This window comes from Ictidomys tridecemlineatus, chromosome 5 (genome assembly GCF_052094955.1).
Source record: "Ictidomys tridecemlineatus isolate mIctTri1 chromosome 5, mIctTri1.hap1, whole genome shotgun sequence".
Classification (NCBI taxonomy): Eukaryota; Metazoa; Chordata; class Mammalia; order Rodentia; family Sciuridae; genus Ictidomys; species Ictidomys tridecemlineatus.
In genome coordinates this window covers 45,688,456-45,713,755 of record NC_135481.1, presented here as the reverse complement: position 1 = coordinate 45,713,755, position 25,300 = coordinate 45,688,456, and the positions used below count along the sequence as shown (strand labels likewise).

The following is a 25,300-nucleotide window of genomic DNA, read 5'->3' as shown; positions in this document are numbered from 1 at the left end:
GACCATTATGTTAAGTGAAATAAGCTAAACTCAGAATGTCAAGGGTCATATGTTTTTTCTCCTATGTGGAAGCTAAAGAGGAAAAAGAAAAAGAAAGGTGGGGGACAGAGATCTCACGAAAATCAAAGAGTTCAGTAGAGGAAAGGGACCAGGAGATGTAATGAAGGGAGGGACAGGGGAAGTGCTGGGAGTGACATTGGCCAAGCTGTATGGTTATATTGTGTGCATGTATGAATATACAACAACAGACCATTATGGACAACCACATTGCACCAATAAAAATTGTGCAAAGAAACAAAGTTCAGTGTCATTCTTTTTTTAAAAGTAATTTGTGTGTGTGTTGCTGGGAATTGAACCCATGACCTCGTGCATGTGAGGCAAGCACTCTACCAACTGAGCTATATCCTCAGCCCTCAGTGTCATTCTTGCCAGCTATCTAGTCAAGGACAGTTCCATGAGAGGGATGGGTAGAGATGTAGGGATCAGTCCCCATTCACCACCATGAGGAACTCCATTCACAATCTCAATAGAGGGCAGCTCAGTTTTTCTGTTCTGTACTCAGAAAAAACATTGATTATGCAACTTTTTGTCAGGTCGCTTCTTTCTTTTATATGTTAACTTATGAATTAGATGCCCAAGAACTTTGTCAGGAGGCATAGGGATCTGGTGATGCTCCACATAGACCAGTGAGGCTGGGCTGCCCCATGCAAAGAACATAAATGCCCACATTTGTGTCTATGAAGCTGGCCTCACTGCCCACAGGAGATCCTTTGGTCCTAATTACTGTGCTCCTGTCATATACTCATATTATACCGCATGTTTGCAGCAAGTACACTAAGATAAGAGGCTCTGATGGAAACTCTGACTTTGGTCTGCTTTTTCTCCACCTGGCTGGCCCTATAGATAGACGAGAATGACACACTGCTTCCCCAAGGGCCAGTTACCTTCTCGAGGTCTGGTTCCTCCAAGCCCAGTGCTAACTCGTTGTTGTCCATCACGGAGGAGGCTGCTACATCCAGTGGGGTGGACCCCCTCATCGATGGGGAGGCTGAGGAAGGAGAGAAGGAACAGAAATGGACAGGCCAAAAAGGCCACTCAGCTCAGAGCTGTGATTACAGTGCACACCAGCAGGCAGCAGAGGGCAGCAAATCCACTGAAACCTGGTCCACATTCCCGTTTCCACAGGGCAGTCTGCCCAATTTAAGAGTAGCTGTTTGTTATCCTCTCTCCCCACAGTCTCATTACAGATTACTAGAAAATCAGTCCACAGGATCAGCGGGGGCAACATGTTCTCAAGAGCCTTTCTGAACAAAATTTTGTAGGGTTGCCTGTTTGGTGATCACTCAAAAGACTCAGCTAGAACTTGACCAATTAAGCCCAAATGATTTGGACATGATTTTGGAGCTGCCACTTAAGAGTTTAAAAATAACCTCAAACAGCATTATTTCATCTAGCTCCTCTAGGTTACCAATGCTGTCTTCGAGTTTTCTTAAGTTTGCTTGGCTCTTAGATTAAACTTTAGAAAAACTCCTATTAGATGGCATTTAAAAAAAAAAAAAGGTTGGTAGCCTGAGGTTGCCTTTGGTAAATAGAGGAAACATATTTCAGATTTCCAGTGCATGTATTTGTGTATTCTACAGATCCATTTGATTTCCATCCAGAACAGTGAGCTAAGCATATGTATTGAGCTGCTTTTCTAGTGGTGGTGATGGACTCACACTGTTTATCCACAGTGGCTCTTGGCTAGTCTGCCTTGCTGCTAAGGGATGTGCTTGCTGGTTGGCTGATAGGATAGGCATGAACCCTGCAGCCATCCTGCCAAGACTGGGATTAGATCCATGACCTTGGTCTTATTATCCCTGCTTCCTGGTCAGCTGTGTGGGCTGGGAGGAGACTACTCAGAATATGTCAATTTCAGGCACCATTTCAAACCTATGGGCCACTGGTCCCAAGAGAGAAGTGTGACAATGCAAACACAACTCTGTCACCCATGCTGACATCTCTACTTAGGTTGCAGAGTACAGGCATCTTTTTATGCACTTCTCTTTAGAACAGGCAGGGTCTCCTTTTGCATTTAAAGAAGCGAGAGGCTTCTTTCCCTTATCTCCTAATTGGTCAGTAGGGGGAGCACAACCTCCAGGTCCGAATGGGAAGTTATAACATGACTTACATACCTAGGCCCACGCTGCTGTTCTCTAGCAGGTAACTTAGATGCTCAAACATGGCCTTCTGATTTTGCCGGCTAATTCGACAGAAATAGCAAAGGAAGCGGCAGCAGCTAGCAACCATCTTTGGGAAAGCAATCTGTAGGGAGGAGTAGGAAGTGTCAGAGAAAAGGGTCTATTATGTGGCTTTTCTGAAAAGTCTGACCTCAAAGGGTCTGGGGATGAAGCCTTGCAAACTGTGCAGAGTTTAGAAAATGAAATTTCTTTTTTCCTTCCCCTCTCCCCAAGACTTATTCATAGAAGGAACAGAGTATGGAGGACTCCAAAGAAGAGGCTTCTAAAAATATTGAGAGCTAACTATAGTTCCTGAAATATATTTCCTCCCAAGGAATATAGACTTTAAATGAGAGTTCTGATTTCCCTGGGTGTCACATGAGATTGCATGACCCTGCACCAGACTACTGACTGTTGTTTCCAGTCAGGGAAGGAGTGAATAGACTGATGGGAAATAGCAGAAAGGCAGATGGATGACAGAGAAACACAGAGCTCACCAGTATATTAAAACCCGTGTCTCCCAGGTCAAACCTGGTCCTACAATTCTGACAGCCTGAAGAACACTGCTCTGTCTGTGAGCCTTCTCTCAATTACTTTTGTCCTTGATAATTGCTCCCCTGTGGGCTCCTATAATCGGATTCATACAATTTAGCACGGAGATGCCATCTTATATTACTGTTGATTGTGCTTGGCTTCCCTGCTTAACAAAGTAATTAGCATCTCTATGCCAGGCCACATCTTATTTTTGATCCTACAGTGCTCAATAAGTGATGTCAGTGTTAACTTTGCTCAGGATCCTAGAAAGACCTTGATTTCCCCTTTAGAATCATGGAGAATATTCTAAGAACCCACAGCTACCTGCTCCTGAGGCTGTCAGATGTGTGCCCAGGGATCTCCTGGATAGATTTAACTGTCCCAAGAGATCAGAAGGAAACCAGTAAGAAGGAATGCGAGCTTGGTTCTGATCTTCCTTCATATCCCCCCTGCCAATATTCATGAAACTGCCCTGGAAAGCATTCAGTCCCAGGACTTTGGCACTTGACAATCTTCAACATTGAAGCCATATCCCATTTGCTGCCTTCAGAAGCCATCTAACTCTAAGGGGGACCTCGGCATCCTGAAATAAGTACCCAGTTATGCCTTTCCCTTGCCAACAGGAGCTCCCCTGGCCTTACTGGGGAGCTGCCAAGAATCCTGGCTGACAGAGGAAACATGAATACTCCTGAAGGAACACTGCCAGGGTCATTATAGAGTTCTGTTCCCCTGTACAGCAGCCTACTCCTGACTCGGAGCAAAGCACACTGGGTTCCTGAGTGGGGCCCAGAGCTATTCCACCTCAGAAAGGCTTCAGAATACAGAAAGTAAATTTAGCAGCTGAATGGCCCAGTGAAGTGAGTGAGAACAGCACCCAGCTTCAAGAACTGGAGCTCTGCCACAGCTGGACTCCCGCAGTGCTGTCCCATTGCTTGATTCTTTCCCATGAAAGTGTGCACATCCCTTCCTCTCCCCAGGGAGAGTAACTGAGACAGCGGACTCCAGCCTTGTGCCACTGCCCCAAGAGTTAAGTCCTGGCTAAGCCCTCTGTATACCATTACCTGTGATTTCTCAGTACCCAGCACATTCACCATCACCTCCATCACCGTCTCGTGCATGCCCAGGACTCTCATGAGGTTGGGATGCTGGTAAAACACCTTGTTATTCATTATGTCTCTAGGAATAACAATAAGAGAGAGACTGCTTATTAGAGTCGCAATAAGAGAGAGACTGTTTATTTCTAAGTTCTGAAAATTTAGGGATGAGCACACCCACACATCGAAGTAATGTAAAAGTGACAGGTTGAAAGAATAAGAAGGCACCAGGTCAGCTGGAATATATGTGGAATATCTAAGTGGATAGGAATATTTTTATGTTCCTTACTTCTAAGTGTTTGCTTTTTCTTTTGGAAATGCTTCTTTCTAATGACATTTAAACAGTTGTCCCTTGGTCTTTTTGCTTGTAATAGTTTTGGAGACAGTCCAAATCGCTGGCTCTCTCTTCCTCTACTTACTCAAGGTTTTCTTTTTTTCCCTGTATCTCTCTCTGTACTTCAGTTTCTTAATGATGGGGCTATAGTTTTTTTCCCTAATTTTTAGTTGTAGATGTACACAATACCTTTATTTTATTTATTTATATGTGGTGCTGAGGCTTGAACCCAGTGTCTCATGTGTGCTAGGCAAGTGCTCTACCAATGAGCTACAGCCCCAGCTATGGGCTGTACTTTCTTAAAGCTATCTAACGTGAGGTACCATGAAGTTTGTGAACAGCAATTTAAAAAAAAAATGACATGAACATAGAAGAACAATTATGTCTTTAAGTCATTTAATATAAATTCACATCATGAAGCTGCAGGAAAATAAAGTTTTTGAAATGCAGCAAAGGCCTGTTAACTGGCCATGTTCCTCTTGCTGGGTGGTTATTTTGTGCCCATCCTGCCGACTCCTCTCCTCTGAGGGTTGCCTGAGACACCAACCACAACCACCTGTTTTTATTGCTGCCATGTCTGCTGCAAAGGCTGGGGAGGGACTGATTCTGCAGCTTTTTTCTTTCCCATAAAAGTCTCTTTATTTCTGTTCTTAAATTCCTGTTTGAAAGTGCACATGCATCTGTCTACCCCCTCCCCACCAAGATGCTCAAAATCCCTTTCCTGGACCTTGGTGATGCTCCTGTGGTGGGGTGTATTGTGGGCTTACAAGTGATTCTTTTTGGGCTTTGTTTTTTTTCATCTGCGAACTGGAAGTGCTACACTGCATAATTATGATAATAACTACGTGGTTTCTAAGATGGAGCCATGAGCTCTTGTTAGCAGTAAAGGTGTCTCAGAGAACTAACCAAAATGATTCTGTGGGTGAGAAGTGAGAGAATATAGAGGGGTCAAGTGGCAACTATTCAGAGGTGAGCCTCAGAAGATATCTAGTTAAAAGCTCAAATGCTCCTGTTGTTTCCGTCTCAGGGGAATACACTGTTCCTTCTCCCAGATTTTTTTTTTTTTTTGTAGCCTTCTTGGTGCTATTTTCACGAGATTCAAACTATGGAAATTCTTTTCTCCAAGACTCCTCTACATTGTGTTCATCAATGCCCGTTTGCCATGAGTAGCGGGTAGTCTGGTCTCTCAGGTTACAAACTGATCATTTAGGAAGACGCAATCCCGTGAGCAGAGGAGAGACTGGAGGCTTACTCCTGCCACTTGAAGCACTCCTGAGAGAACTGCATGTGACTGTGCATGACCTACCCCAGCCCATTGATCATGAGCAGCTCCTCCTCTTTGCCCATCCTGACGCTGAGGAGGGACCGAATCTGGCCCAGGGCGGCCAGCAGGTTGATGGTGTCGCTCACGGACGCCTGGCTGATGGTGTATGTCTTTCGCAGGGCCTGCAGCAGCTCCCCAATGCTGTCGTACTGCCTCCGGAGGAGGTTGAACATCATCCGCACCAGCTCTGCATCCTGAATCTGGTTCTCCTGGGCCCAGCGGATCATTGTCTGCGAGACCAGCTCCTTCAGTGTTGCTGCAAGGAGAAGAGGAGGAACCTCTGCTGTGGCTGTCATGGCTCAGAGAGCTGGGTGTCACAGCCACCACAACAATCAGACACATCGCCTAGTGGTTAACGTTAAAAATACTCTTGTTTTTCAGGTGGGGAAAAACATGCACAGAGGTAGAGCATATCATCAAAGGATAAAACATGCCACCCATACTACAAAAAAAGAATATTACAGTTATAAACTGAGGGTACTAAATATTCTATTTTGATGAAATAATGTTTGAATTGATGCTGGAAACAGAATAGTAAATAAGACTTTGTCCTTGCCTCCTGGGAATTCATACACCAGTTCTTTACATTTTAATCTATAATCAAATGAAATCTTTATTTGGTAATACAAATGTACAATGGAGGTACTTCTAAGTGCCAACGGACACAACAGTGAGTGACCGACTCCAGGTGGGTGAAGAGAAACATGGGCCAGTGCTTACTTCCTTAAAGTAAAACAAACTGAGCACCAGAATTTCTCCCCATGGGTGCCATCTCCAAGTAGCACAGAGATAACCATATACCATGAGAGGATTAAGCAAAGCCACTGATTCAAGAATCGTAAATTGAAATGATGTAAACATAATGATACACGAGGAGACAATGAGGAGTGGACTGGGAACTCCGTCAGGCCTGAAGGGCCGGGAACAGATCTGCTTGCCCCAGCTCTGGCAGGAGTCAGCTGCCGTCCCATTATGAACTACTTACGTAAGCATTGAGATAGAGAAACCTCCTTGACTTTGAATTCAGAATTCATCAGAATTCGTGCTGGTTATGTAGAAATGCTACCAATTGTACAAAAGTAAAGGAAAGGTCACTGAATGACAACCAGCCCTGAGCCTTTGGAGGTTGGACTAAGTGGCCCTGAGAATGGCTGGCATCGCAACCCAAGATGAGCAGAGGGGAGGGGTAGATCTGCACAGGACACAGGAAGGGGTTCCCATTGGAGCTCCTGGTGAGGCAGCGCTCACCCTTTCATGCCATATGGGCTTCCAGGGCATGCCATTACAGAGGCGAGAAGCACCGCTCGTAAATCACAATCACAACCAAATCCAGGACTGCCTATCATGTTCCTCCAAGGTATGGATGGCACTCATATCCTGAACTTAAAACCAGGTGACAAAACCAGAGCCGAGGAGATGATGAAGGCCACTGAGTCCATTAGTGAAGGAATGAGGACTAAATGTGGATCGTGCCCTTGCCGTCTCTTAACAGCTTTCTACTCCAGATCACTCTATATGGCAGATGTCTGCTCTACATACAGTCTTGGCTCATCGTAAGGGTATAAAAATAGTACTCAGTTACCAAAGCTCTAAAAGACATCTAGATGTAAAGGATTAATTTAACTCACTGCTGAGTCTATCAACCCTGTGGGTGTTTTAGGTTCAGACAGGAGACACAAGCTGTAAAACTTGAAAAAGGACACCCAAGTCAGAGAGAAGCACAGCCAACAGATGTTCTTAAGAGATCTTGCTAGGCAAGGACTGCTGACAATATCTGTCAGCTTAGATAATATCTGTACCCTCTGAGGAAGTTATTTATGGGCTAGATTGGGCTCCTCTCAGGAAACTTGTTCCCACAGATGTAAAAGTTCCTGTTTCTCCTTGTTAATTCTCAAAGTAAGAACGAAAGCAAGACAGAAACAGACACTCTTGTGCCCAAAGTAAACTTCTCCAGTGCCGTAAGTACAACACCCTCTGAAGACCATACGTTGGCATGAAAGAACATGGTTCTCACCACAAATGGCCAAATCCTCCGCAGAGAATGCTCGTGTCATCACAGTCTGCCACGTGGGAGAGGCAATGATGGGATCAGATAGAACTGTTAATCAGCTCGAGGGCCATCTTCTTTTCAACAGGGAGTTTTACAGAGTTATAATTGAACTGAGTAAATATTAGCTCTCCTTTGACTCAGCTTTCAGATTAATTCAGGATTTGGGTGAGCTCTTAGCCTCACACCAACTCAAATCCAAATCAACATTTATGGCCTAGAGAACAGAATCTAATCTCCTGCCTCTTCTTAGTTCAGGCTCGCTTTGGCGGTAAGTATAAATGAATGGGATATATCAATGCAACTGTGCAACCAAGTTAACAGTTTTGAACACACGGTTTTAAAAATATGGCCCCCAGGACCTACCAGAAAAGAAGAAAACAAAATTCATCCTTGTGTGCGACTTACAGGTAGATGTATTCAGTGGAATGCATGACATTTGAGGCCACTTATGCTGGACAGGTTTTCAAGGTCCAGTAAGTGAGGGAAACAATTAACTGTAAGAAAACTGAGGGAGAGACATATCCTCAGGAGTCCTGAAAAGCACAGATATTTTGTGGCCTGACACATGCTAGAGACATGGCACCCACAAGCAAACCTGGGGAGAATCAATGAATTCTAAAGGTCTAAGCACTTTGGGGACTGAGGAAATGGAGCTTTTAAATTTCTTTTTGCAGGGTGGGGATGGGACCTAAAGCCTAACATAGACCAGGCAGGTTTTTGACCACCTAGTTACACCTCCAGCCTCAAATGGAGTTTTCTACCTCTATTAGCAATGCTGTTCAATATTTCTGAGATTTTAATTAGCTCCCATGTACCCGCACAGCTGCCAACATGTACCAGAGTTAAGAAGTTAAAAAGAATATGTTTTCTAGAATGTGTTAAGCTCCCCATGTATCTGTACACCTGAGGATTAAAATAATTAATGCCCATAACTATGTTTGGCATGTACTGTGGGCTTAATAAAGGTTAACTATTACTACCATCAATACGAGTAGTTACAGAGTATAATCTGCAGACTCAGGGGATCCAGGACCCTTTCGGCAGTTTGCAAGGTCAAATGTATTTTCATAATAATTCAAGTTTGCTATTTGCCTTTTTAATTGTGTTGACATTTGCAGTAATGGTACAAAAGCAATGGTGGGTAACACTGCTGGGGCCTTAGTGTGTGGGAATCAAGTCATAGGAATCAGCTATATTCTTTATTGCCATATTCCTGGGAAGATGCCCTATTTCACACAAGGATGTCCTGAATAAAGCAGTAAAAACATTAATTTTATTAATAGGACTTTGAGTTTGCATCTTTTTACCATCCTGTGTAACAGAATGGTAAGTATACATAAAGCACTTATGCTGGATACCAACGTTCAGTGGTATTTCTTGAAGAAAAGTGCTTGCGTGATTAAGTTGCTAAACTAGCAACTGGTGAGGCAGCGCTCACCCTGCATGCCTTATGCTAAACTAGCCCTGGGTTTCACAGTGCCATTTTTAATTAAAATAATGACAAACAGTGGTTGATCAGACTTGAATAACTGACATTTTCTTAAAAATGAAAAAAAGCTTAAGCTTTTAAGTTTAAATGACAGTATTTGCTATCGACAATATTTGTTACCAATAATGAAATTTGAGCTTTCAAGTGAAAACTAAAATTTTGGAAAATGTTTATCTGCCACTGTGAGCTTTGACAGCTTCTCAATATGTAGACTTTCCTGATTAAATTGTTGAAGCTAATAAGTGTGCTTTTTCAATATATTATAATAAAACATGTCAACATCTGGAAGCTCTACATTATGCAGTGAACTAATAATTTCCATCATCCATGGCCAATGTGTGATGTTACAAAAACATTCATTGGTAAGAAGAGCCAGTCAATGTGCAAGAAAAGCCAAGGGATTTTTATCCATTGTTCAAAAATTAATACAGCTTCAGATTTCACATGCCAACTAACTTTTGAGAATGCACTACTTAATTTTGATATATTGCCAGAAAAAATATCCACAACTGCATGACAAGGTTATGAAAATACTCTTCTTCCAATTATTTGAGGTCAATTTTCTTGTTCTTTGACTAACTGTAAAATCCACCTGCCTTCTATTAACTCAGACTTTAAAAAGACATTAAAACCATGTCACTTTGCTTTGAAATATTTGTCATAAATGTTATATGACACATAAGGAAGTTTAAAAAATTATCTTTAGTGAACAAATATTAGACAATTTTCCCAAGTTTGATTTCTAATTCAGTAAACATTGATAGGTATAACTCACATAAACCAAAGCTTTTCAGGGTCCTCACAATTTTAATATCAAGAGCTCCCAAGACTAATAAATTTGAGAACCACTGATGGATGCACAGGGTCTGTGCTGAGATGAGGCCACAACGGGAAGGCAAAGCTGCCCTACTCCTTTAGGCTGCACGGTTCTCATCAAGTAGCTGAGACCTGAACTTGGAAAGTGGCAGCTCAGGCAGCTTTCTTCCCATGTTTGTTTCTGGATAGGAGGAGGATTAAAGATGAGTGCAGAAGAGTAAGATCCTTCACATTGAGAATAAAGTGGGGATTAAAGAATCATTATTTTTGAAAATTGAATCCTTGCAGTCAAGGGCTCTGGCTATTATTCATTCGGCACCAAAGTGCTCCCTGCTAGCCTGAAGGGCTCCAGATGCTTTCCTCTTCCTTAATTTGGGCTTAAGATTACCATCTTCAGAGACAGGAGGGAATCAGGCCTGTGTGATGCTGAGGCTTCGGGGCTTTCTCCTCTGCTCTGCAGCTAGTGTGGGATGCATGGAGAAAAAGTGGGTTGCAGAAGGAGATGGACACCTTAATTCTTTGTCCCCAACATCAGCTACATTTCGGCAATGACTCTCTGCTCATTAACACTGGAAACTAGGGCTGTCAAGCACAGAGACTTTGCCCTGGAGTCAATGTGTATCTAGGACTCAGAACATACTTCATCTTCAAGTTTTCTGCCTGTCCTCACCTGAATAGCTCAATTACCTCCAGGTGTGTCACTTCCATATAAGCTTTCTCATCAAGCAGTATTTTCTGGATATCTGTTAAGTGCCCAAGGTTGTCAAGTACTCTCTGTGAAACTACTCTAATAAGACATGATTATTACCCACAGAAGTCTAGTTAAGGAAGTGAAATCATACCTATGAGGCATAAAATTAAGTGTCAAATGATGGGTAAAACCGTGTTGTACACAACCTTTTGAAAATAATTCAATTTATAAGAGGGTACAACTTTTGTAGTAAAACATACATTGGAATGAAATTTGAGAAGATAAATAATAAGATCTTCCTTCCTTTTCTTCCAAAGGATCCTTTATTTAAAGTTCTTCATTATTTCTATATAGGTCCCCATTATGTGGAGATAAAGAACTGGGATGCTGCACCCCTACCATGAAGCCAACGGGGCCTTCCAAGGGGTATGTGAAATAATCTGATGGAAAGGTATTACTTTATGTTGGAATAATTCTTTCCTTCAAGAGAGGATTCACACATGTAGTTCCAGTATTGTTTTTATTTTTTTTCTTGTATTAAGGGGAAATGCTGGCATTTTAAATAGGATTTTTAAATGGAAAAGGAGTCACTTATTGGGGTACCTTTGAATCTCTCTTCTAATCAAAGGGAGAGAGAGATCAGAACAGCACCAACTAAATACTCATTTCATTTCTGTTGCTTTTCCAAGTTCATCTTTGGAAATGCTGCCCTTTTATGACACAAATACCCACTTTAGTATTCACAAGAAGCAGGATGCATGAAGTGGGATAGCCTTGCCAGAAATAAGGGTGAGGTGGAGAGGGCGAATCTACTGCTGGCCACATGTATGGCCCTGCCTCTTGCATATACAGGTCCATGTGACCCCACCTGGAACCTCCACCATATGTACTGAGGATATTTTGGCAGAACTGGGACAATTCCAGAATTTTCATACTCATTGAGGGGCATTTCAAAAAGGCCCATTTGGGGGACAACTGGTCATGGAAAACCACCAGACTCTTGTCCTCTCCCTCTAATCTGGCTGCTTGCAGGACTGGCTGGGAAAGAAGTGTCTGGCTGAGAATTCTAAGGGGCAGGGGTGGGAGAGACTAAGTTTGCAGCCTTAAACAGAGACCAGGAAAGTTGGGGTCCGCAGGTGACCTCATGGACTAAGAATTTGCTCCTCCACCACAAGATGGAACCCAGGGGAGATCCTAGGGTGTAGCCTTCCAACATGGACTGGCAATTGCTGGGTTCTGGAGGTGCATTGATTTACAGTCTCCAGACCAGATGGCATCTAGTGATGAGCCTGGAGCCTACCTAAACTTAAACCCTGCCTCCTCAAGTTCCCCCTACTAGATTACCTCTCTCAATCTAGCAACCTTGCTCTGAAGGTGGACCAAGCATCATATTCCAGACAACCCCACTTAACTGCTGAGAAGGGAAGCTGAGCATATTTTGAACTGCAATGGAAACAATTCTTTAAATTTTGAGATCCTTTTTTCTTCTTTCTTAGCTTATATATGTGACCTTAATGGTTCATGGACATGTATATGTACTCATATTTGTTTCTTTTCTTATTTATTTCTGCCACTTTGAAATCAGTTGTTTTTCATGGATCAGTTTTTTTAAGGACTAGGAAGTTTGATTAGTATATTTCAGTTTTGTTTTGTATTCTTTGATTTTTTAATTTTTTAAATGTTTATATATTTTTCTCTCACTTATATATTTCCCTCAAATCTTTCTCTTTTCTTCTGCTAATAGCCAATCTCTTGTTCTCTCTTTCACTCTTCCTTTTTTATTTCTGTCCTCTTTTTCCTTCATTATTCTCACATCCTACATCACTTCTATTCTCTCCCTGTCCACCATTTGAAATTATTAAACCATTTGCAAACTTACTGTTTTTATTATAGGCAATAACTTATCATTTCTGTTTTTTTGTGATGACATCGTAGACGTCATAGCAGGAACTATTTGGTTTAATGCTGTATATTGTTTGCATTGGTTGTTGTTATTATTTCTCTCCCCTTAAATGGTAAGGTACTGAAAACCTTAAGGGACTCTGTAAGTCTACAGTGAAAAAACAAGGAAACAAATTACCCCAAACAAACCAAGATATTTCAATAACAGAATCCATCACCACCCATTGGAAGAAATGTCTGAGAATGTGCTATGTTAGAATGCACATAGTTAAACTGACCCATGAGGTAAAGGATAAAATAAGGAGTGATATCAGAGAGGATACACAGGATATGAAAGAGCACTTCAATAAAGAGATTCTGAAGGAAAAAAAAAACTCAAGCAGAAATTCTTGAAGTGAAGAAATCAATAAAACAAATTAAAAATGCAATGGAAAGCATCACCAGCAGACCAGACCACTTGGAGTTTCAGACAATGAAGACAAAATATATAATCTGGAAAATAAAGTTGACCATGTAAAGAGACCATAAACAGAACTTCCAAGAAATATGGGATGATCTGGATGACCTGAAAAGACCAAATTTAAGATTTGTTGGGATAGATGAAGCTCAGAGAAAAGGAATGCATAATCTTTTCAATGAAGTAATATCTTAAAATTTCCCAAACCTAAAAAAAAAGAAATGGAAAATCAGATACAGGAGGCTTGTAAGACCCAAATATACAAAATTACAACTGACTCACACCAAGGTACATTATTATGAAAATACCTAATATACAGAATAAGGATAGAATTTTAAACGTGCCAGAGAAAAATAAGAAGTCACCTTTAGAGGGTAGCTAATCTGGATCTCATTTGATTTCTCAACCCAGACCTTCAAAGCTAGGAGTTCTTGGAATAATATATACCAAGGTCTGAGAGAAAATGGATTCTAGCCAAGAATACCATACCCAGCAAAATTAAGCTTCAGAATTGGCAATGTAATAAAAACCTTCTACAATAAACAAAACTTAAAAGAATTCACAACTAGAAAGCCTGATCTACAAAACATACTCAATATATTTCATGAAGAAGAAATGAAAAATAAAAGTGAAAACCAGTAAAGAGAAGATCTACAGAGAAGAATAGTCAAAGGAGAAACTAACTCAAATAAAAACAAGAAATAAATCAAGTGACAGGGAACAAAAATGATATCTCAATAACAACATTGGATGTAAATGGCCTAAACTCAAACAAAAGTCATAGGCTGGCAGATTGGATTAAAAAACAAGATCCAACAACATGCTGTCTCCAAGAGACTCACCTCATAGGCAAACTGAAGGTGAAAAATGGGAAAAAAAACTTATCACTCACATGAATCTCATAAACAAGAAGGGGTTTCTATCCTCATATCAGTTAAAGTGAACTTCAAGCCAAAGATAATCAGAAGGGATAAAGAAGGACATTCATACTGCTTAAGGGAGTTATGCATCAACAAGACCTAACAATTGTAAATATTTATGCCTCAAACAATGGAACATCTATGTATATCAAGAAACCCTTCTTGATTTCAAGAATCAAATAGACCACAATAAAATAACACTGGGTGACTTTAGCCCACCTCTCTCACCACTGAATAGATCTTCCAAACTAAAACTAAATAAAGAAGCTATAGAACTAAAAATAAAATTAATAATTTAGACTTAACAGACATATAAAGAATAATTCGTCCATCAATGTCTGAATATACTTTCTTCTCAGCAGCACATGGATACTTCTCTAAAATATAATATATTTTAGGCTACAAAGCAACTCACGCAATTTTTTTAAAAAAGAGATAATATCTTGCATTTTATTAGATAATAATGGAATGAAACTAAAAATCAATGATAAGATAAAAAATAGAAGCTATTCTAACATCTGAAGGGTAAATAATATGCTATTGAATGACTGATGGATAGCAGAAGAAATCAGGGATGAAATTAAAAAAATACTTAACGGTAAATGAGAATAGCAATACAACGTATCAAAATCTCTAGGACACTAAGAAGGCAGTGCTAAGAGGAAAGTTCATTGCATTGAGTTCACTCATTAAAGGAATTAGAAATTCAACAAATAATGTAACACTACATCTCAAAGCCCTATAAAAAGAACAAATCAACACCAAAAGCAGTAGAAAACAGGAAATAATTAAAATCAGAGCCGAAATCAAGAAATTGAAACAAAAGAAACAATCTAAAAAATTGAGTAAATAAGATTGATCAACCCTTGGGGGAGGGGGAGAAGTGTCACATTACTAAATATGTGATGAAAAAGAAATAGCACAACAGACACTACTGAAATACCGATGATAATCAGAAACAATTATGAAAATTTACACTCTAGTAATATAGAAAGTCTTGAAGATGTTGACAAATTTCTAGAGACATATGGTCTACCCAAATTGATTCAGAAGGACATATAAAACACCATCAAAAGTCTACTAAGAAAGAAAACCCCAGGACCAGATGGATTCTCTGCCAAGTTCTATAAGACCTTCAAAGAACACCAATCCTCCTCAAATTATTCCATGAAATAGAAAATGAGGGAACCCTTCCAAACTCATTTTTATGAAGCTAATATCATTCTGATATGAAAACAAAGACAAAGACACATCAAGGAAAGAAAATTTCAGACCCAAATCCCTGATGGAACACATATGAAAAAATTCTTAATAGAATCCTGGCAAATTACATACAAAAACATGTTAAGAAAATAGTGTATCATGATCAAATGGGGTTCATTCCAGGGTTGCAAGGTAGGTTCAACATATGGAAATCAATAAATGTAATTTATTACATTAATAGACCTAAAGACAAGAATCACATGATTATCTAAATAGATACAGAAAAATTATTTGACAAAATACTGTATCCATTCATGTTGAAAACACTAGGAAAACTATGGATTATAGAAACATACCTATAACATTGTAAAAGTTATATATACTAAATGCAAGGTCAACATCATTCTAAATGGAGAAAAATTGTAAGCATTCTCTCTAAAAGTGGAACAAAACAGGGATGCCCTTTTTCACGACTTCTATTTAACATAGTCCTGAAAACTCTAGCCAGAGCAATTAGATAAAAGAAATTAAAGTGATATGAATAGGAAAAGAAGAAATCAAACTGCCCAATTTGCTGACATGATTCTATTTTTAGAAGACCCATAAAACTTCACTAGAAAACTTCTAGAACTCATAAATGAATTCAGCAAAGCAGCAGGATATAAAATTAACACACATCAATCAATTGTATTACTATACATCAGTGATGAATCACCTGAAAAAGAAATCAGAAAAACTATCCCATTTACAATAACCTAAAAAAAATGGGGAATCAAGCTAACAAAAGAGGTGAGAAACATTTATAATAAAAATTACAGAACACTAAAGAAAGAAATTGAAGAAGACCTTAGAAGATGGAAAGATCTCCCATGTTCTTAGGCAGAATTAATATTGTCAAAACAGCCATATCACCAAAAGTACTGTACAGATTTAGTGCAACTCCTGTTAAGGTTCTGATGACGTTCTTCATAGAAATAGAAAAAACAGTCATGAAATTCATTTGGAAAAATAAGAAGCCCAGAGTAGCCAAAACAATCCTCAGCAAGAAAAGTAAAGCAGGAGGCATTACAATACCAGAACTTAAATTATACTACAGAGCTATAGTAACAAAAATGGCATGGTATTAGCACCAATACTGACATGAAGACCAATGGTACAGTCAGAAGACACAGAGACAAACCCATATAAATATAGTTATCTCATACTAGGCAAAGGCACCCTAAACATACATTGGAGAAAAGATAGCCTCTTCAACAAATGGTGCTAGAAAAATTGGAAACCCATATGTAACAAAATAAAATTAGACTCCCCTCTCTCATCCTGCACAAAACTCAAAGTGGATCGAGGACCTAGGCATTAGACCAGAGACCCTGCACCTACTAGAAGAAAAAGTAGGCCCAAATCTCTATCATGTTGGCTTAGGAACCAAATTCCTCAACAAGACTCCTTAAGTGAAAGAAGTAAAATCAAGAATCAATAAATGGGATTAATACATTAAACTAAAAAGCTTCTTCACAGCAAAGGAAACAATCAAGAAAGTGAAGAGAGTGCCTACAAAATAGGAGAAAAAATGTTCCCACCTGCACCTCAGAAAGAACATTAATCTTGAGAACATTTAAAGAACTCAAAACAGTTCACACACACACACACAAAACAACAACAACAACAACAACAAAAAACCACCAAATAACCCAATCAATAAATGCACAAAGGAACTGAACAGGCACTTCACAGAAAAAAATACAAATGGTCAGTGAATAGATGAAAAAATGTTCAACATCACTAGGAATTAGGGAAATGCAATTGAAACTATACTGAGCTTTCATTTCACCCTGGTCAGAGTGGCAATGATCAAAAATACAAGTAACAACAAATGTTGGCAAGGATGTGGGGGGAAAGGTAGATTCAATACATTGCTGGTGGGACTGCAAATTGGTGCAATCACTCTGAAAAGCAGTTTGGAGAGTCCTCAGAAAACTTGGAATGGAACCACCATTTGACCCAGTTATCCTACTTCTCAGCATATACACAAAGTATTTAAAATCAGCACACTACAGTGACACAGACTCATCAACATTTATTGCAGCTCAATTCACAATAGTTAAGCTATGGAACCAACCTAGGTGGCCTTTAACAGATGATCAGATAAAGAAAATGTGGTATATATACACAATAGAATATTACTCAGTCTCCAGTTCCATCCATTTACCAGCAAATACCATAATTTCAGTGTTCTTTATGGCTATCATGCTATGTGAAGTAATGCAATTCCAAAACACCAAAGGCCAAATGTTCTCTCTGATATGCAGATGCTGACTTATATTAGGTGCGGGGGGGAGGGCAGGGATGTGGGGAGGTTCACTGGATTGGACAAAGGGCAGCAGAGGGAAGTAAGGGGGTATGGGAATGGAATAGATAGTTGAATGAATCAGACATAACTTTCCTACGTTCATATATGAATACACAACCAGTGTAACACCACATTATGTACAACCACAAAAATGGGACTATATACTCCATGTATGTATGATATGTCAGAATACATTCTACTGTCAGGTATAACTAAAAAAAACCCAAATTTTAAAGAACAGGCTCTGTTGAGTATGTCAGATGGATGATTTAGAAAGCTATAATGTTCATTTCAAAATGAAAAAAAAAAAAAGACATGCAACCCAGCATTTGTTTTCTAATAAAAAAAAGAAGCAAATCCTCAAACAGAATGTCTCAGGGAAGCTAGTCATGTACATGGATTCCTTGATAATTACAAATGACTCCATTTATGAGGTTATTATTAACATTCTATCTCACTCCATTTTTGCAATTACTGTAATTACCGACAGTTGCATTTAGGCAATTATATCAAATATACAATCTAAAAGCAATATTTTAAATGATTATTTAAGCTAAACTTGGAATAGAAATATGTCTAAGGCACTATATTGTTCAGGAGTACTTGATGCCTGCGGGATACTTAAAAAAAAATAGCTATTTCACTTCCTGATTTCTGGACTAGTCAGAAATGTAAAATGTAAAATGACAGGAGGATTTGAGTGTCTTTGTATTTGAGCTAGGCTAAGTAATCGGTTGGGGGTCCGGGTTTTTTCCCCTTGTTTAACTGTTCACTTCCTTCCACTGGTCATTTTATAATCTCCTCTGACCTCAGATACTCAGGCATGCAGTGTGTGGCCCTTACAAGGAAAACATTGTAGAGTCACCTGCTACAGCTGTCCACTCCCTTTTGAATGGTCAGTTTACCAGCTTTCCAATGCCAAGTACCATCAAAGGAGGGTCATTTATTTTCATGGTTCAGGTTTCATTTTTAGGCTCAAGGGGTCTGGAAAGAAACTTTTCTTTTCTCCTCCAAATTTAGATCAAAAGTCAAGTGGCCATCAAGTATATACTTCTTATCAAAGAGTAGGTATTGGCCACTGGCAAAGCAGATCCCCGCAGCTCATAGATCCCACATCTGTACTGGTGTTACATCTCTGTGAGTGCCCTTAAATCTGGGTCAGTTTGGAAGAAAAGTCCTCCAATTACATTTGGAAACAGACAGCAAACAGAATTGCACTGTGCTTTTAGGTTAAACTTAGAAAGCAATTTATAATGTTCACATTACAATGGGAAATGAAAAATAATTATGTGCATCTAAATTATGTACACTTATTTTTAAATTTTAGGTGATTAAACAGTCAGCTTGTGAGATGCTGTAACTGCTCTGGAGGCATGAACAGGTGGTAGATCATTTCTAAGTGCAAAGAACGAGTACATTTTGACATTTGCTTTCTTCTTCCCTGTGGTAGGCTGAATAATAACTCCCCCAAAGACATCCATGTCCTAAATCCTGGTATCTATGAACATGTTGCCTTACACTGCAAAAGGGACTCTGTGGATGTAACCGAGTTAAGGATCTTGAGATAAGGAGACTGACTGTGGATCACCATGGACTCAATTAATCACAAGTGTCCTTATAGAAGGAGGCAAAGAGAGTCAGAGGAGGACTTGGAACCACAGAGGCAAAAGTCAGACAGGAGGCCACCACTGGCTAGGCAAAGCGTGCAGGAGTCCTCTAGAAGCTGGGGAAAGTGAGCAGGGTTTTCCTTCCGAGGCTCCAGAAGGACTGCATTCCTACTGTGTAGACTTGTGACCTCCAGAACCTTAAGGCAACAAATTTGTGTTGTCTGTGGCACCACCATGCTGACAGTCATTTATTTGAGCAGCAATTAGGAAACTCCCATCTCCCATCCCATAGTACGTCCTGCATGGAGGTATTTTATTCTTCTGAAGCTGAAAATCTGACTGGTCTGCTGATACAACTGAGGTCTGCCAACATCGGTCCCAGAGCTTAGAGAGAACCGAGGTAAATCTGTGGGCCAAGGGGCCACAGCACAGATCCAGACAGCATGGTCTTTAGTTTCCCTAACACACTTTGCCTCTATTCTTCCTCTGGACATGAAGAGCTGTTACTGGATCTGCCTCAACAAACTACTGAATAAATTAATGATGCTGAAGATGATAACCACCCGGCATAATGAATCACATTGAGCACATACCTGGGCCTCTTTTTTTCCTTCCTTCTTAACAGGATCCTGGTTTTGTACAGGTTACTTGTCCACCTTATGGCCCACGTTCCTCGGGGACCCAGCTCCATGCTGAAGGTGAGCTCTGTGGACTTAGGGCCTCCAGCACGTTGTGTTCTAGGTCACACTCATTGGTGCACAGGTTAGCCTGTGACCAAGTTCTCCAGTCAAACATGATCTCAGGATCTTTGCTTGGAACACCAGAGCAGGAGAAACTTGGTTTTCCCTTGTGTAGTGGATGGAGATGAGGCCAAGAAACTCAGCCTCTGTATTACTGCTAATCTGGGGACAGAGCAGGAATGTGGGACAATAAGACATGAGGAAAGTGAGCACAGCCACTGGATCAACTCGTCTTAGTGGCTGGCTCCATCTCAAAACCCACATGTTTGTCAGTTAATGAAGTCCTTTACTGGCTACTCTGTGTGAAATGGGTTTTCTGCTGCTTGTTTTGCTAAAAGCACCTGAAATGATGAATGAAATTCTCATGACTTATGCATCATAAACTTAGCTCAGAAGCCGAGATGTATGTAAACTTCCAAGCATCGGAACACTAAACTGAGCAATATTTTATTTAATCCTTAGATTACCTCACCGCACCCCATGAAGTAGGTACTATTATTATTCTCCTTTTATATTCAAGGAAATGGAAATAAACAGAGGCTAAGAAACTTGCCTAACATTAGTAAAGAGCAGAGCTAGGATTCAAACCTATTCTGCCAGAATCCACTTTTACAATTGTAGAGCTGCTTACCTTCACAAAACTCAAGGAAAATAGTTATCTTTGTTTATGCTTTAAATTTATATTATGCATGCTGTCTAGATTCTCTCTTAATAAACTATGAAATAGATTCAGAAATAAAGTCCTGAAACTTCAATAGCTTTAGCTCTTTTTTTGATGCTCAGATTGCTCATTTTCCCAGAGCCTCAATTTCTTTACCAATAAAATGATATTAGCCTATAAAATTCCTCTTGAAGAAAATGAATATAAGTGTGATATAGTAACAAGAGTACCAGGCAGGGCACTAGGGTGTTTTATCTTAGCTCTGGCTGTGTGACCATGGAGAAGTAACTTTACTTCTCTGTGTCTACTTCTATGAAGTCATATTGCTTTTGATCTAATAATTCTAAGACTATGTATATCTGAGCTGCTGAGCTCTTGAATGAATTGTAAAAATTTATTAAAATGGTAAATGAGGGCTGGGGATGTGGCTTAAGCGGTAGTGCGCTCGCCTGGCATGCGTGTGGCCCGGGTTCGATCCTCAGCACCACATACCAACAAAGATGTTGTGTCCGCTGAGAACTAAAAAATAAATATTAAAAATTCTCTCTCTCTCTCCTCTCCCTCTTTAAAAAAAAAATAAAATGGTAAATGAAAGCCTATGTCCTCACTGAGTGAGACAAGCACCAAGAATTTTACCACCATGTTTTAATGCCCTATTTCAATATTACTCCTTTTGCTTTCCCTAAGAATAAAACCTGAAATTGAAGAAATAAAATCTCAAAATTCTAGTGGTTCCCGACTGCCACAAGTGGCCATTATCAAAGCATCACTGCACACCACTAATCATTGACCTGGGGGGTGGTGAGCTGTGGCCTTTTTGATGACTGTCCTGATTGCTGGAGGAGAAAGGAAACTTCCTATGTCAGGGGTCACATGGTATAAGTCTCTCCAGATTTAGCTGGGGAGACTTGTGGAAGAAGGCCTCACGCCCTCCGCACTGTGTGTCCCAGAGCTTCCTGGAGGCCAAAATTACAAAGTGGCCAGATATCTACTACTTATTAGCAGTGGAGGTCATGGAGAAAGTCAAATCCATTGGCTCCCCAAGGAGACTTTTGGAAAATCCATCATGCTAATTTCCCCCATGTTTCTCCAGGGCCTCTGTGGCCCAGTCTCTGCAGGGGGAACAAATCTGCCCTGTTTCACGAGGAGGAGGATGCTGGAGGGATAACTGAGAACCCAGTGGCAAGGTTCTCTGAGATGAAATGCTTGTGAAGACAACCTGGAGCACTGTGCCTGGTGACAAGAGCGAGCTTCTCCACTGTGTCATTAGGGCACAGTGAACTGTCAGACACCTGTTCCCCAAGGCTGCACAGCAAGCAGAACACAGCAGAGCTGGGTATTTAATTTGGGTACTTGTATGCTTGTTTTCTTCTATACTGGCTTCCTTAGCTGAGGAATAAGGCACAAGTTCAAGCTCCCGGAAGGGATATCTCACTCCGTGTAATAATGGTAGCCAGTGCTTATTAAGGAGTCTCCCATGCTGCAGATTCTGTATTAAATACTGTCCATGAATATCATTCAAGCCTCTCACCCATCACCTAAGAACAGAAAAGACAGACTAGTAGAAACCAAATTTCCCTAACAATGTTGGTAAAGTGTTTCTTTAGGTAAAGAAATACTTTAATTCAACTGAATAGAAAAAAAAATGTTCTTGGAAACAGGTGGTCTACTGAGGTGGCCACGGGAGAAGATCCACAGGATTTAGAGATTCCTGACTCGGTCTGCAATGGGTCATGACCCCACAAACTCATCCTGGTCGTACTAGCCTGGCTGTCCTTGATCCTGGTTCTAGGACAGGCTGTCTTAGTGGTGTGACTTTTGGATATTCCTGAAAAATCTGTTCCTAAATTTCCCTCCCTAAATGGCTTTCTCTTGGACAAAGAGAAAATCCTACCTGTAACGATGGGGACAAGACTACAAGCAAATGCTTTGCTGCAGGACAGTTGCCCAGCCAGTCGGACATTCCCTGTCACAGCAGCCCATGAGCCACCGGCAAAGCTGGGCTCTGGGCTCCCAGCTGGATCCTCCCTGCCCTCTCTACAGCTCCCCGGGGGCTCATCCATCAAAAGGAGATAATTAGCCTGTTGTTTCTGAAACCAGTCAACCAGCTTCACAATCACTTTCTGAAAATGTGTAGGGGATTAAATGACCAAAGATGATGGGGAAAAGAGCAGCGAGGGTGGATGGATGCTGTTTGCTGATAGGAGGGAAAATCCTAAATGAAATTGGTGCAGAGAGGGACCCATAAAGGACACGGAGTCTGAGACCTCCGTCTCCACCCTGCTGGGAAAGTAATTGTATGGTTTTTAGTTTCTACGTCCATTCGGTATGGAGCAAAAACTGATTAGGAGGCCAAACTACCAGCCTGGTACCCTGAATACCTGTGTTCCCATCCCTTCCCTCCACCCACTGTCCTTTCCCGGGCATCCCTACATAGTTTCTGGGAAGTGCACAGGCTCTGGATATGGAACACAATTCACATTTTGGCCTATTTTTAATTTGTTTAAAGACCTTGTCCAAATTCCTTTGCTCCTCTCAGGATTATTTGCCTAGTGTGTGAAATCAGACCTTAGGGGTCACGGTACCTGGTTGCTTCTTAACAAGAGGATAAAAATCACACGAGGTCACGTGATTTGTCTAGCACAGCACTTAGCACAGAGGATGCACTGAATAAGTCTGAGTTTCTCTCTCCTGAGAATCAAACTCTCTTCTCTATCCCTAAAACACAAGCTGCCAAAAGAGAGAGCCTGGCATTGATTCACCCATGGCAGGATACCTGGTTTGCTTCTATCACCGTGAGATGCCTCACTGGGAGCCAGACACAAGAAGTCCTGATCCCTGTTTTGTCCTCTGTGAGCCGAGTCGGTTGCCTAGAGCCTCGGTTCTCCATTTCCTCACCACTAAGTAGGGCAAATGAGGCCTGTTTTGTCTGCCACGTGGGGTTTTCAGGGCAAATGAGATGGAGCGTGGACAATCTTCCTGTGACCTCCATGGAGCTAAACAAAATCAAGGCTTTCTCTGCCCATACCACCCTGTGTCTCCAGGTCTGTTAACGCATTTGCTCACCTTGCAGGAATCTATAGTTAGCCTGCTGTTTATGAAATCAATCAGCCATAAAGGCTCTCTGCAACACCTCCCTCTTGCTCACATCTCTGATTGTCAAGATATGCCAACCCCACCTTTACTGTCTCTGGCCCCTCAAATCCCTCCCCCTTTTTGCCACCACTTGTGTTAATTTTCTGTTGCTACTAACGACAAATTACTGCAGACTTAGTGGCCTAAAACACAGCAAATTAACTATCTTATAATTCTGTAAAGTAGAAGTGTGACCGAGATCTGGGCTGAAGTCAAGGTGTGGTGGGGAACTCCTTCTGGATTCTCCCAGAGGGGAGAATCCTTTCCTTGCCCTTCCTACCTTCCAGAGGATGCCTACATTCCTTGGCTCATGGTCCCTTCCTCAAGTAAATTCAAGCCTGGCTCTTTTCTGTCACCTTGTTTCAGGGATCCCTGTGATTACTCTGGGTTTACTCCAAGAATCCAGGAGACTTCCCGATTTTAAGGTCAGCTGATGAGCAACCTTAATTCTACCTGCAACCTAGATCTTCCCTTGCCTTTTAACATTCAAAGATTCCAGAGGTCAGGATGTGTAATCTTTGGCAATCATCATCCTACCTGCCACACCTCCCTCATAAAATTCTCATAGCTGTCACCCAGAGCACTGCTGACATCATACGCCTCCGAGCCTCTCTGCTGCAGTAAACGACTATAAAATGTGCTTGAGGACTAAATCCTTACTTAAGAGATGATTTTGCTAAAACAAACTGTATCCGAGCCTGATAGACTGCCAATATTTAAATAGCCAAGGAGTCCCGATGCACCAGGCACACTTTTAAGTACTTTGCACATATTAATTTACTGCTTACATCAACCTAATGAGGAAAGTATGCATGACATGTCCATTTTACAGGTGATAAAACTGAGGCACAGAGAAGCTATCACGTGTTCAGTGTTCCAGGTAGGTGGCACAGCAAGAATTTAAGACCACACAGCCTCACTTCAAAGTCCTGTGCTCATAATTACCTCACTGTAGTCAAGCAAACTAAAAGGTTTAGTCCTCAAGAATCTTCCATAGCCATTGTTTACAGGAGACAAGATGCTATTACATAAATGATGTGCATGAGAATTGGCCTCAGGTTGACAAGTGTTTGACTTTTTAATCCCACCACTTTTTGCTTTTAGAAAGTTACTTTGTCTTCAGGTTATTTTAAAATAAGAGTAAAATTATCTACTGTATGTTATTCAGTTAAGAATTATTTATACAAGTGCCTAAGACAATGCATAGGACAAAGTGGGTTCCATGCAGATGTAAACCCCTCCTTCAACTGCAATGCCGAGTATTATAATATTGTGGGTACCACAAATATGGAACACAAATTAGGAAACGCTACAAGACACAAGGCAGTTCAATCAATTGATTTTCCGAGACACCATGTATCCTAACCATTGGTTATGCTTTGGATTTGAAGTGTCCCTCAAAAGCTCTGATTAATGCAGGAATATTCAGTGGTGAAATGATCAGATCATGAGAACTGTAACCTAGTTTGAATGAAAAAACTGGGTGGCAACTGCAGGCACATGGGGATTGGTTGGAGGAAGTGGGTCACTGGGGGGTGTAGCCTGGAAGGTTTTATCTTCTCTGTGGTCCCTTCCCCCTCCCTCTCTGCCACCAACTCCTGAGCTGCTTTCCACTGCAGTGCCCGTCTGCCATGATATTCTGCCTCGCTTTGGGCCCAGAGCCAGAGTAGACCAACTGTGGACTACACCTCTGAACTCAGAGCCCAAATAAACTTTTCGTACTTCAAGTTGTTCATCCAGTATTTTGGTCACAGCAATGAGGTAAAGCTGACTA

General features: G+C 40.8%; 1 protein-coding gene across 8 annotated transcripts in view; it reads right to left on the bottom strand.

Annotated features, from left to right (window-relative positions):
* Ryr3 (ryanodine receptor 3) overlaps positions 1-25,300 on the bottom strand; it is a 556,303-nt gene that overhangs the window by 200,094 nt on the left and 330,909 nt on the right. For all 8 annotated transcript variants that reach the window (XR_013438866.1, XM_078049887.1, XM_040274327.2 and 5 more), the window contains exons 39-42: positions 5,488-5,761; positions 3,815-3,929; positions 2,175-2,304; positions 945-1,048 (exon numbers count right to left, since the gene is read on the bottom strand). Coding sequence is in view for 7 of the 8 variants with exons in the window: in XM_078049887.1 (XP_077906013.1) it covers positions 945-1,048; positions 2,175-2,304; positions 3,815-3,929; positions 5,488-5,761 (623 nt within the window). In the remaining variant the exon portion in view is untranslated. The remainder of the gene's footprint in view (positions 1-944; positions 1,049-2,174; positions 2,305-3,814; positions 3,930-5,487; positions 5,762-25,300) is intronic.